The sequence below is a fragment of the Seriola dumerili genome, unplaced genomic scaffold (assembly GCF_002260705.1).
Source record: "Seriola dumerili isolate Sdu_G_001 unplaced genomic scaffold, Sdu_1.0 BDQW01000362.1, whole genome shotgun sequence".
Taxonomy (NCBI): domain Eukaryota; kingdom Metazoa; phylum Chordata; class Actinopteri; order Carangiformes; family Carangidae; genus Seriola; species Seriola dumerili.
The window spans coordinates 544380-558276 of NW_019174617.1; the positions used below are offsets into that span (position 1 = coordinate 544380).

The 13897-nt window shown below is 44.6% G+C and overlaps 1 protein-coding gene across 1 annotated transcript in view; it reads left to right on the plus strand.

The window, feature by feature from the left end:
* Positions 1–12451, plus strand: part of neurl4 (neuralized E3 ubiquitin protein ligase 4) — a 31476-nt gene extending 19025 nt beyond the window's left edge. Inside the window, exons 28-29 of the mRNA XM_022760711.1 lie at positions 11568–11727; positions 11848–12451. Coding sequence (XP_022616432.1) covers positions 11568–11727; positions 11848–12052 — 365 coding nt within the window. The 3' untranslated portion in view covers positions 12053–12451. The remainder of the gene's footprint in view (positions 1–11567; positions 11728–11847) is intronic.
* The last annotated feature ends 1446 nt before the right edge of the window (positions 12452–13897 follow it).

The window sequence follows — 13897 nt, forward strand, 5'->3', positions numbered from 1 at the left end:
AAGAGAGAGATTTCGCTTTGAAGATGATGCCACTGCCTCTGTATGTATGCTAACATGTATGTATGCCTAACATGACTCAACCAGGCTTCTCCCGTTTAAGGTGACAACCCCCTACCAGCACACGCTAAGGCTCCTGTGGCAACCATGATTTCTTTGGTTTCATTGTACAAAACAAGTGTAAGATGAAGCAAGTGTGGCCGAACAATTTGTTTTGTCTCCGGGACTGTGTACTGGTTTTCGCAATCAACGTATACTGCACTGGTTACCTGGACTGGTCAAAAAATGATAATTTTGAGAATTCTTGGTAGGATTGAACAAACAAGCTAAATGTTAATCAGGGAATTCAGGGCTGCGGGACAGGTGGGTGTTGTACTCTGGGACCGGTGTGGCTCCGTACAGGATTCCTGGATGGTTCCCATGGAAAAGCTGAGGAAGTCAGTGTGCACTTCAAGGGGGGGGGGGGGGGTGGTTACAAGATCCACACTTGCCAAATCAATCACTTCTTTATCATAGTATTTTCTAATGTTTAGAGTAAAAATAAAAAAAATCTTTGAAAACACTGCAACACCATTAATGTGTCTTCACCTCACTTGAACCCAACTCAACAACACAAATTTATATTTTGTTACAAGTGTTTTCAAACACTTATTTTTCAGTTCAGGAAAAAATAAATAAAAAAGGATGACTACTCCAGTGATTGGTTTGTCAAATGTCTTTTTCCCACGCCTCTAAAATATCGCACAGCCGGCTATCCTGAGCTTTCTAGGGAACCATCCAGGACAGCTGGCTGCTGGCTGCAGCTCGTATACCGCACAGACATGAGTAGTGGTGTAATCTTCTTATCTACTCTTGGCAAGAAAGCGGATAAGCTTATTCCCAAACGTACAAAAGTTCCTTTTTAAATCTTTGCGCTTGTGCCAGCAGCAGTAGGTGTATCACAACCCACCAAATATAGAAGTAATATATATATTTTTAAATATTTCACGATGTTATCCTTTTCACCTTGTAGCACAAGTAATTGCCATTCAGTATCCTACACTACTTTAAGCTTTCCCAAGAAGGTGGAGGAGGTTTTTTCAAGTGAATTTTTCTGTCAAACTTTCCAGTTTTTCTCCACAGTTTTACATCTGTGATTTTTTTTTTTTTTTTTTTTTTCCTCCATTTGTCAGAGGAGTTAAGAGGTGAGGCTGGCCGTAAAAGAATGGCAAACAGGACTAAGAAAGTAGCCAGATCTGCTAAATGTGGAAACACAGAGGACAGCAACATACAGTGGTACATGTGTAAACATTTTTTTTTTCTCCAGTTTTTGAACCCCCCCACCACCCCCCAAGAAGTCACAGTCACAAGACACTCTTGGGTTCTGTTTTTTCATTTTTGTGAACACATTGTCACTTAGTTTTTTTCCTTTTTTTTTTGTTTTGTTTTTTTTGACCACGTTTCAGTCTCTTCAGGTGACGGTCCGTTAAACGTGCAGGTTTGGCAGGGGACAGCTCCTCCTGAAATAAAACACTGACCAGAGCAGAGGGGGATGAGTGTTAAAACAAGTGCCAAAAGTGAAAAGAAAAAAAAAAAACAGCCGTTTGTGGGGAAGAAAAATTAGATTTGGAAGAAGAGTGAGAAGCAAAGAAAAAAAAAGAAACGTGGCTAAAAAAAACAACTAACTGCAGTGAAATGAACAGAACATGTCGTGTCGATGAGAAGTTAGTTTAAAAAATCGCCCACGAGTGTCCGAAACGTACTAAAGTGCAGGCAGTGTCTGTTTTCTTCTTTGAAACCGCCGGTAGCCCCCGGCGTTAAAAGACTCCAAGAGCAACAACCAAAAACAAAAACAAAACAAAAAAATCAATAATGCTGAATTTCAACAATCCAGAGTAGGAACATCTGGAATTCCAGAGGAGTCCTCTTGCTCAAGGCAGGGGTTGGATTTGGTTGTCAGTTTATTAAAAGTAAGAGGAGTGGCGCGTAGACCTCCCTCTCTCCCCGCCACTTCCACCCGAAATGCCTCCCTTGTTTGTCCGTCACCTCGATCCGGACGAGCAGGCCGTCAGAGAGCGTGCCGCCTGCTCCTTAGTGATCCACTCGATCTCTGAGTTGCTGTGAAGCGGGGGTCCAGGGGCTCGCTGTGGCCGAGTGTCTGGGGTCCCCTTGTTTGGGAGCCTGGACGCACACACACCTGGAATCCCACCGTGGGCCTGGTGGCAGACGGTGAGAGCGGGGGTCCCGAAATCTGCATGGAGGACAAGGAGAGTTGCAGTGAGTGTTCTCTCCCCTCTCTCTCGTATTCAGTGTTGGTTCCCTGCTTTAGACTATATAGAGATAAAACAAAAACAAAAACAGGAGGACTTACTGCACTTTGGGAGCAAAGATCTCCAAGCGGAGTAGCGCATGGTGGGGGAGAGCCGCACTCTGGAACCTCCCTGCCGGGGGCGCTGTTCTCCTCTGGCTCGCTGTAGCCGTTGGGCCCCTCCGCCTTCACCGGAGACACTGAGAAGATCGACGACGTCCCTGCAACACGTCAGTTACACTTGATGCTCTCGTCCAACAGGGCGAGCGCAACAAAAGCAAGAAAGAGCTGCGTCGCATTTTTCAGCAACAACATTTGCATCAAACCACATCAAATATCTTGTGTTTCACTATTGGTTGTATGGCAAAGAAGTAGTTAAACATATAGTTGAAAATGCTCAATAATGGGTGGGTGGGGGTGGGGGTGGGGGTGGGGGGACCACCACTGTGTGTCTTTGTAAAGAAGGAATCGGTTGTCTTCCTACCAGGCAGCAGCTGGCTGTGGTCGCAGCGTGCGTCGCAGGGCTCCTACACTTGTGCCGTGGTACGCAATGTGCCACTTTCTCAGTGCATTAGAAACCTCACAGTGGGGCTTGATCCTGCACAAAGAAGGACATCCAATTATAGACACGTCCACAAACACAGGAGCCAATGAGCAAGGTAACAAAACTACTGAGAGGGATTATTTTTGTACTGAACGAGGGACCATCCTCTCACCTGAGGGCGAAGCGGCACCATCCGAAGGGCAGGGCGTAGTCACGGGGCGGCTCGCTCTCTTGTAATACGCCTCATCACCTCGTAGCTTGTGGCAGGACCACAGTAGCACAGGTTGTACTTTGCATCCTCGTTGAAGTAACCATCTTAACGAAGCGGCGGTGGAGAAGAGCGGTGACAAATGTTAGGGTTTTCATTTACACAGACAGAGCTCATGGCAGAAAGGCGGGGGGCGGGGTAGAGTCGACACTACCTGGTAATGTGAGCAGGTCTTGAAGCGTGAGCACAGCGCCTGGTACTCGCAGGTCTTGTTTGGGGTTGACCTCTGGAGGGGGCGTCCAGCAACACACTCTGCTTTGATTCTGGAAATAAACACAGTCACAGAGTCAGCACAGCAGGTAACTCAACTTTCCCTTTAAAAGGAAAAAAAGAGAGTGCTGCCTTCTTACCGTCAACCATGTCGGCCTTCTCCATGTCGCCTTGACAACCGGTCTCACCACTCTCTCCACCCACAGCTGGCACATTGTTTGTCACTATGGTGCACTGCCATGATGACAAAACATCCATTAGCATTGTTAGGTTATAGGTGATAGTGATGTAACAGCTCGGCGGACTGTTACGATGACCTCTGAACGTGATTCTATAGACTGAGAGCTGAGACTGCAGAGGACAGAGTCTACGTCCACACTCAGCCATCACGTTTTTAAAAGGCTTTTTATATTACACGACTAGTCGACGTAAAGATCTGCTTCCACAACGAAACACCACAATCAGAGGGAAACTGATAAAATTCTTCTTCGCTGTCCTATTTTGCAGTCAGCAAATAACGACACTGCATCACAGCCAACACCTGATTATTGGAGACAAACGGACAGTCTGCTTATTATACAGTGTCCACTTCAGTCTGTTCCTGCTCTCAGTCATCACCTTTACTGTGTTTTAATGCAGCCAATTTCCCAGTTTAGTTTGTTCTCGTTAAAAATGTGTTTCCTGTTTTCTGTTGTCAGACAACAAAACAGCTATGAATGTGTTTTTATTGTTACTCAAATATTTTCCCGTAACAAGCTGCGCTGCTGATCAAATCGTTTTATAATTGTTCAACATCATCTGACAACATAACTGTGTGATCAAACCGTTTGGCAAAAGCTTTGTTTCCTTCTCACACTAAACACGTCAAACAGCTACATCTTAAGATAAGAAATGTGCTGCTTGTGTGGGTAGAGATGAAAGGAAAATTTAAAACTTTCTAAAAAAAATAAGTAAATACCTAATCCTACAAGATACCACAATGGAACAGGTGCACAGATATGTTTGTGCGGACCTGTTCACACTGGCCGTGAGGTCGATGAAGGGTAGCAGGGTGAAGGGATGTCCTGCGCCGCCACGCCCTGGTCCATGCCGTTGACGTAGAGGTGGAGACAACTGTTGGCGTCCACCAGCAGACCAACAAACCGTCCCCTCTGGACAAGTGTCCAGATTAGGACCGTAGTTCTCAATATCTGAGCAGGAGAGGAAGAGAAGAATGAGCCCAGGAGAGAAGTGTTTGGATGGATGGATGATGGAAGAAAGGAAGAGACGTCAGAGTGAGAGGAAAAAGAGATCAGAGGAGGTCAAACAAACAAAAACAAACAAAAAAAAATCAACAGACATTTTTCAGTAACGACACAGATTTTTGTGTGTTGAGGTGTTGTTTCGCACTTTTAGCGGAGTTGTGGAAGACAGAGTCTTCTTGCAGCAGCAGGCGGCGTTTGAGACAGCACGCTGTGGGAGGGGAAGTTGAGCCGGTCGGGGGAGTGACCTATGACCCCTAACGACAGCGACGACGTCCATGACGGGTTCAGACGGTCGATCTGAAACTGGCAACAAAAAACGCCAAAACCGTCCACTTGTCTTATCCTGTAGACTTTTGTGTTTACATTCAAGTATTCAGTGACAATATAAATCTTTTAAAAGGTCTAAATATATTCAACATATCAGATGTGAAGCAACTGCACTGATGTATAAAATGGAAATGGAGTTCAATCGGATTAGTTATCTTTATTTCTTTTTAACCTATTTAGCTCAGATTACTTCACTCTCCATTATGGAAAATCTATGAATCACAACAAGATATATTTTGTCCTTTTACACGTCTTATTTAGCATGAAGCATCGGATTACAGGCTTTTATTTCTGAAATCATTGATCGAAATAATCTAAATCATCGCTACTGACACAAAACCGTCGCGGTACCTGGAACAGGCTGCTGGCGAGCCAGCGCTGGGCGGTGACCAGCAGGCCCTGGTTGTAGTCGACACTCTGGCTGCTGTCAGGTTTCTGGTTTGGACAAACTGGATGTTTTTCCGTGGTTTTCCGCAGGAACGCCATGACGGTGGGCCCAGTGCACACGGCTCAGCCTCAACTGGAGGCCAGCAAGAGATGACATGTAGAGCCTGAGGAAATTCAGGGATGTGGTGAATTAACACTTGATTGAAAAAGGGGTTAAAATCTAAAAAATACTCAAACTATAATCAAACTAACTAAAATCTGCTGAACCAGTTCTCGGTCCAAACTGTCCAGCCTTGTTGCTCTGTAACTTTAGGATATCTCGCTGACAGACTCTCTCTGGCTCTTACCTCTCTGACAGGGGTGCTGCTTCTCTCCTTCGCTGCCAGCTGTCTGAGGAGAGCGAGGGCGCCTTGACGCTCTCCATGTCCTCCATCAACGAGGAGCTGACGATGGACACGCTGTTATCCGCCTACCAGGTCAACACTGCAACACATTCTGCAAGAAGCGAGAGAAAGGAGCTGATGGCAGTGTGGGGCCAAGTAGCTATTACTTTAATGTGGATGTGCACATTGTAGATAAGTGTGTGTGTTGTGGTGTGGTGTGTGTGTGTGTGTGTGTGTACGTACCTTGGCCATGCAGTAGCAGCAGGTCCCATGTCTTCTCCGTCGATGAAGATGTGCATTGGTGTCGTCACTGCACCTCTTCACACCCACCGGTTCCAACCTGGAAACACACATTCAGTCTTGACGTCTGTTGTTTCCGGGAGTCGAGAGAGAGACTAAATATTCATGTCCACAGTTTAGTTTTTGTCCAGAAATTAAAATAAAAAAATCTAGAAACAGGTTGTCTTCTAGGCAGCACCCACTGTATGCAGAGAGTGTAGCGATGTGTGCTGATGTAAACGGCTGGTGATCGATCGTCTGATGTTTCAAACTGTGTTTTCTGTTTAAAAATACAGGGTTATTGTATTTCAAATAAATGTAGATTAAAAAAAGTGTTGAAGATAAGAATCCTAAAGCAACAAAGTGATTTTCAAGAGTGTTCATTTGATTACTTTTTCTATCTCATAAGATGAATAAGATCTTATTAATCTGGGTGTGATCGCGTTTCAGGCAAGACACTGTTAATCACCAAACATTAGTCTATAATCAAAAATGTAAGATGACATCTCTTTTAGCTCATCTACCGTGAACAAATGAAGAACAGATTTAAGCCTGAATACTGATGGGTTTAAGGTGATTATGATACAGCTCCTTAATATTCAGCACAGGTACTGATACAGGTCTGAGTGTCTTTGGCTTGTGTTTCTTAAAGTCAATATTAAATAACTAAATTTTCTCCTTGTGAAATGTTTCATTGTTAATGCATTATTTTGCCTGAGCTGTGAGTAATCCTGCTGTTTTTTCACAATATTTATTTTATTTGACAATAAAAAAAAACAAAATCAATACAAGTGATAAGAAACATGAAATCAAAAAGGAAAAGGATGCAAGAGAAAATTTTAAATGTGGTGAACACTTCACAAAAAGGGTTTTTGGTTTACTTAAAAGAATCTTGTTAAACCGACTCTGATAATGCACGTCATCTTACCTTGAAACCCGAGGGGTGGTCAATATGGGCAAGCTCATAAGGGTAATCGTAGCGCCTGCCAGCCACTGTGCTTTTAAGGCAAACCACATGTTTCGGACTTACTAAAGTAAATGAAACTTACTTAGCTCAGTGTTCACTAAGAGCGCATGCGAGCTCCCGTTCAGCGTCCAGTGAAATCTCCTTTCTCTGCAGCGCCTGCGACGACTCAGTAAACCAAGCAGCACGTTTACCTTCCTTTTTAATGGGGGAGGGAGACACGCATGACAGGCTCGGGGTGCCATCTGTCAGCCCATATCACAAGATCACTGCTTCATCCTCTTCTCTTTTTGAATTTCATTTCTTATCTACTTTGGTATTGATTCTTTTTTTTATTGTCAAATTAAAATAAATATTTGTGAAAAAAACAGAGATTCACTCACAGCCTCAGGCAAAATAATGCCATTAACATGAAACATTTACGAGGAGACAGAAATTCTAGGTTTATTTAATATGATCTTTTAAGGGACACAGGCCAAAGGACACTCAGACCTTTCAGTACCTTGTGCTGAATATTAAGAGCTGTATCAATAGTCACATTAACCCATCAGTATTCAGCGTTAAATCTGTCTTCCATTTGTCTACGGTTAGATGAGCAAAAGAGATGTTCATCCTTACATTTTGATTATAGACTAATGTTTGGTGATGTTAACAGTTCTTCCTGACAACGGATCACACCCCAGATTAATTAAAGATCTTATTCAATACTTATGAAGATCAGAAAAAGTAGTAATCAATGAACACTCTTGAAATCACGTTTGTTTGCTTAGGATTCTTTCTTCAACACTTTTTTTTTTTAATCTACATTTTATTTGAAATACAATAACCCTGATTTTTAAACAGAAAACACAGTTTGAAACATCAGCACGATCTGATCACCAGCCGTTTACAATCCAGCACACATCGCTTACATCTCCTTGCCAACAGTTGGGTGCTGTTGCTAGAGAAGACACTGTTTCTAGATTTTTTTTTTGTATTTACTGGACAAACTAAACTGTGGACCATGACATATTTAGTCTCTCTCTCGGACGTCCCGGACAACACACAGACGTTCAAGACTGAATGTGTGTTTCCAGGTTGAGGAACCGTTGTGGGCACTGTGAAGAGGTTTGGCATGTGACGACACCATTGCTACATCTTCATCGACGGATGTGAAGACATGGACCTGCTGCTACTGCAAGTGGCTTAGGTACGTCACACACAACACACAACACACACACACACAACCACACCACTTATCTACAATGTGCACATCCACATTAAAGTAATAGGCTAGCTTTGGCCCCACACTGCAATTCAGACTCTTTCTCCTCGCTTCTTGCAGATTGTTGTTGTCATGTTTGACCTGTCATCAGGTAGCGGCATAACAAACGGCTGTCACAATCGGGTCAGTCCTCGTTGATGAGGTTAATGGAGAGCGTCAAGGCGCCTCGAGCTCTCCTCAGACAGCTGCAGCGAAGGAGAGGAGGACAGCACCCTGTCATGAGAGCGTAAAGCCAAGAGGAGAGTCTGGTCAAGCGATTGATATCTAAAAGTTACAGCAGCACACAAGGCTGGACAGTTTGGACCGAGACTGGTTATCAGCAGATTTTAGTTGTTTGATTTTTAGTTTAGTATTTTTTAGATTTTAACCCCTTTTTTCAATCAAGTGTTAATTCCACCACATCCTGAAAATTTTCTCAGGCTCTACATGGTCATCTCTTGCTGCTCCAGGTTGAGGCTGAGGCCGTGTGCACTGGTTGCCACCGTCAATGGCGTTCCTGGAAACACGGGAACATCCAGTTGGTCGCAACCAGAACTGACAGAGCCAGAGTGTCGAGCTACAACAGGGCCTGCTGGTCACCGCCCAGCCTGGTCGCCAGCAGCTGTTCCAGGTACCGGCGACGGTTTGGTGTCAGTAGCGATGAGTTTAGATTATTTCGATCAATGATTTTCAGAATAAAAGCTTGTAATCCGATGCTTCATGCTAAATAAGACGTGTAAAAGGCAAATATATTGTTGTGATCATAGATTTCCATAATGGAGAGTGGAAGTTACTCTGAGCTATAGGTTAAAAGAATAAAGATAACTAATCCGATTGAACTTGCATTTCGCATTTTTTATACATCATGCAGTTGTGCTCCATTGATATGTTGAATATATTTAGACCTTTAAAAGATTTATGATGTCACTGAATACTTGAAATGTAACCAAAGTCTACAGGATAAGACAAGGTGACGGTTTGGCTGTTTTTTTGTTTGCCAGTTTCAGATCGACGTCTGAACCCGTCATGGCGCGTCGCGTCCGTGGTGTTAGGGGTCATAGGTCACTCCCGCGACCGGCCTCAACTTCCCTCCACAGCGCTGCTGTCTTCAAACGGTCCGCTGGCTGCTTGCGAGAGACTCTGTCTTCCACAATCGCTAAGTGGACACACACCTCAACACACCAATATCTGGTGTCGTACTGAAATGTTGGTTGATTTTTTTTGTTTGTTTGTTTGTTTGTCTTGACTCCTCTGATCTCTTTTTCCTCTCATCTGACATTCTTCCTTTCTTCCATCATTCCATCCACTCCAACACTTCTCTCCTGGCTCATTGTTCTTCTTCCTCTCCTGCTTCAGTATGTGCGATACGGTCAATCTGGACAACTTGTCAGAGGGGGACGGTGTTGGGTCTGCTGGTGGACGCCAAACACGTTGTCTCCACTTACGTCAACGGCATGGACCAGGGCGTGGCGGCGCCAGGACATCCTTCACCCTGCTACCCTTCATCGACCTCTACGGCCAGTGTGAACAGGTCCGCACAAACATCCGTCTGTGCCCTTTGTTTCCATTGTGGTATCTTGTAGGGATTTAGGTATTTGCTTTACTCTCTCTCTCACGCACACAGTTTTATCATTTTCTCTTCATTCTACCCACACTAAGCAGCAAATTTCTTTATCTTAAGATGTAGGCTGTTTGTTTCCAGTGTCGAGAAGGAAACAAAGCTTTTGCAGAAGCGGTTGATCAACAAGAGTTATGTTTCAGATGATGTGACAATCTATAAAGATTTGGATCGCAGCCAGCTTGTTCCGGGAAAATATTTGAGTAACAATTCAAACACAGGTTTTTCATGAGGCTGTTTTGGTTGTCTGACACAGAAACAGGAACAATGTTAACGAGAACACTAAACTGGGGAAATTGGCTGCAATTAAAACAAGTAAAGGTGATGAACTTGAGAGCAGGACAGACCTGAGTGGAACTGTATAATAAGCGACTGTCCGTTGTGCTCCATATCAGGTGGTTGCTGTGATGCAGTGTCGTTATTTGCTGACTGGCAAATAGGACAGCGAAGAAGAGATTTAAGTTTTCCCTCTGATTGTGGTTTTCGTTGTGGAAGCAGATTCTTTACGTCGATAGTCGGTAATATAAAGCCTTTAAAAACGTGATGGCTGAGTGTGGACGTAGACTCTGTCCTCTGCAGTTCAGCTCTCAGTCTAGATACGTTCAGGGTCATTGTCAACAGTCCGCCGAGCTGTTAGCATCACCTATCACGTATAACCTAACAATGCTAATGGTGTTTTGTCATCATGGCAGGTCCAACATACGTGACAAACAATGTGCAGCTGTGGGTTGGAGAAGAGTGGTGAGACCCGTTTGTAGGCGACATGGAGAAGGCCGACAATGGTTGAACGGTAAAGAAGGCAGCACTCTCTGGTTTTTTCCTTTTAAAGGAAAGTTGAGTTTTACCTGCTGTGTCGATCTGTGATGTGTTTTTTTTCCAGGAATCAAAGAAGTGTGTGCTGGACGCCCTCAGAGGTCAACCCAACAAGACCTGCGGTAGCAGGCGCCTGTGCTCACGCTTCAAGGACCTGCTCATCATTTCAGGTAGTTTCGACTCTACCCCGCCCCCGCTCTTTCTGCCATTGAGCTCTGTCTGTGTAAACTGAAACCCTAACTTTGTCACTTCGAGAACAAATAAGGTTGATAGTTTTGAGAAGTCTGAATTCCCAGAGCGGCAGCATGGGGACGGCACATGATCTTCTTCCACCGCCGCTCTCGTTAAGATGGTTACTTCAACCGAGGATAGATAAACTGTAGCCTATTGTTGAGTCGCTGCCACAACGCTGTGAGCGTGATGAGGACGTATTACAAGAGAGGCCGAGCCGCCCGTGACTAGTCTGCCCTTCGGGATGGTGCCTTTGCTTCGCCCTCAAAGTGAAGGTGATGGTCCCTGTTACGCGTAAAATATAATCCTCTCAGTTAGGTTTTTGTATAGTGATAGCTATTGGCTTCTGCCTTGTTTGTGGCGTGTCTTAATAATTGGATGGTGGCCTTCTTTGTGGCAGGATCAAGCCCCACTGTGAGGTTTCTAATGCCTGAAGAAGTGGCACATTGCGTACACGGCACAGAGTGTAGGAGGCCCTGCGACGACGCTGGGACACAGCGCATGCTGCTTGCCTGGTACGGAAGAAACCGGATTCTTTCTTTTACAAAGACACACAGTGGTGGTCCCCCACCCCCACCCCCACCCCACCATTATTGAGCATTTTCAACTATATGTTTAACTACTTCTTTGCCATACAACCAATAGTGAAACACAGGAATATTTGATGTGGTTTGATGCAAATGTTGTTGCTGAAAAATGCGACGCAGCTCTTTCTGCTTTTGTTGCGCTCGCCTGTTGGACGAGAGCATCAAGTGTAACTGACGTGTTGCAGGGACGTCGTCGATCTTCTCAGTGTCTCCGGTGAAGGCGGAGGGGCCCAACGGCTACAGCGAGCCAGAGGAGAACAGCGCCCCCGGCAGGGAGGTTCCCAGAGTGCGGCTCTCCCCCACCATGCGCTACTCCGGCTTGGAGATCTTTGCTCCCAAAGTGCAGTAAGTCCTCCTGTTTTTGTTTTTTGTTTTATCTCTATAGTCTAAAGCAGGGAACCAACACTGAATACGAGAGAGAGGGGGAGAGAACACTCACTGCAACTCTCCTTGTCCTCCATGCAGATTTCGGGACCCCCGCTCTCACCGCTGCCACCAGGCCCAGGTGGGATTCCAGGTGTGTGTGCGTCCAGGCTCCTACAAGGTGGGACCCCAGACACTCGGCCACAGCGAGCCCCTGGACCCCCGCTTCAGCAACTCAGAGATCGAGTGGATCACTAAGGAGCAGGGCGGCACGCTCCTCTACGGCCTGCTCGTCCGGATCGAGTGAACGGAGCAACAAGGGAGGCATTCGGGTGGAAGTGCGGGGGGAGAGAGGGAGGGTCTACGCGCCACTTCCTCGTACTTTTAATAAACTGACAACCAAATCCAACCCCTGCCTTGAGCAAGAGACTCCTCTGGAATCCAGATGTTCCTACTCTGGATTGTTGACAATTCAGCATTATTGATTTTTTTGTTTTGTTTTTGTTTTTTGGTTGTTTGCTCTTGGAGTCTTTTAACGGCCGGGGGCTACGGCGGTTTCAAAGAAGAACAGACACTGCCTGCACTTTATGTTTCGGACACTCGTGGGCGATTTTTTTAACTAACTTCTCATCGACACGACATGTTTGTTCATTCACTGCAGTTAGTTGTTTTTTTTAGCCACGTTTCTTTTTTTTTTTTCTTTGCTCTCATTCTTCCCAAAATCTAATTTTCTTCCTCACAAACGGCTGTTTTTTTTTTTTCTTTTCACTTTTTGGCACTTGTTTTAACACTCATCCCCCTCTGCTCTGGTCAGTGTTTTATTTCAGGAGGAGCTGTCCCCTGCCAACCTGCACGTTAACGGACCGTCACCTGAAGAGACTGAAACGTGGGTCAAAAAAACAAAACAAAAAAAAAGAGGAAAAAAACTAAGTGACAATGTGTTCACAAAAATATGAAAAACAGAAACCCAAGAGTGTCTTGTGACTGTGACTTCTTTGGGGGGGTGGTGGGGGGGGTTCAAACTGGAGGAAGAAAAAAATGTTTACACATGTACCACTGTATGTTGCTGTCCTCTGTGTTTCCACATTAGCAGTCTGGCTACTTTCTTAGTCCTGTTTGCATTTCTTTTACGGCCCAGCCTCACCTCTTACTCCTCTTGACAAATGGAGGAAAAAAAAAAAAAAAAAAAAATCACAGATGTAAAAACTGTGGAGAAAACTGGAAAGTTTGACAGAAAAATTCACTTGAAAAAACCTCCTCCACCTTTTGGGAAGCTTAAAGTAGTGTGAGATACTGAATGGCAAATTACTTGTGCTACAAGTGAAAGGATACATCGTGAAATATTTAAAAATATATATATTTACTTCTATATTTGGTGGGTTGTGATACACCTACTGCTGCTGGCACAAGCGCAAAGATTTAAAAAGGAACTTTTGTACGTTTTGGGAAATAAGCTTATCCGCTTTCTTGCCAAGAGTTAGATAAGAAGATTACACCACTCTCATGTCTGTACGGTAAATACGAAGCTGCAGCCAGCAGCCAGCTGTCCTGGATGGTTCCCATAGAAAAGCTCAGGATAGCGGCTGTGCGCTGATTTTTAGAGGCGGTGGGAAAAAGACATTTGACAAACCAATCACTGAGTAGTCATCCTTTTTTATTTATTTTTTCCTGAACTGAAAAATAAGTGTTTGAAAACACTTGTAACAAAATATAAATTTGTGTTGTTGAGTTGGGTTCAAGTGAGGTGAAGACACATTAATGGTGTTGGCAGTGTTTTCAAAGATTTTTTTTATTTTTTACTTAAACATTAGAAAATACTATGATAAAGAAGTGATTGATTTGGCAAGTGTGGAATCTTGTCAACCCCCCCCCCCCCCCCCTTGAAGTGCACACTGACTTCCTTCAGCTTTTCCATGGGAACCATCCAGGAAAAGTCCTGTACGGGCCAGCACCCGGTCCAGAGGTGACAACACCCACCTGTCCGCAGCCCTGAAGTTCCCTGATTAACAGTTTATCTTGTTTGTTCAATCCCTACAAAGAATTCTCCAAATTATCATTTTTTGACCAGTTGCCAGGTAACCAGTGGAGTATACGTTGGGTTGCCTGGAAACCAGTACCAGTCCGGGACAACAAATTGTTCGCCACACTTGCT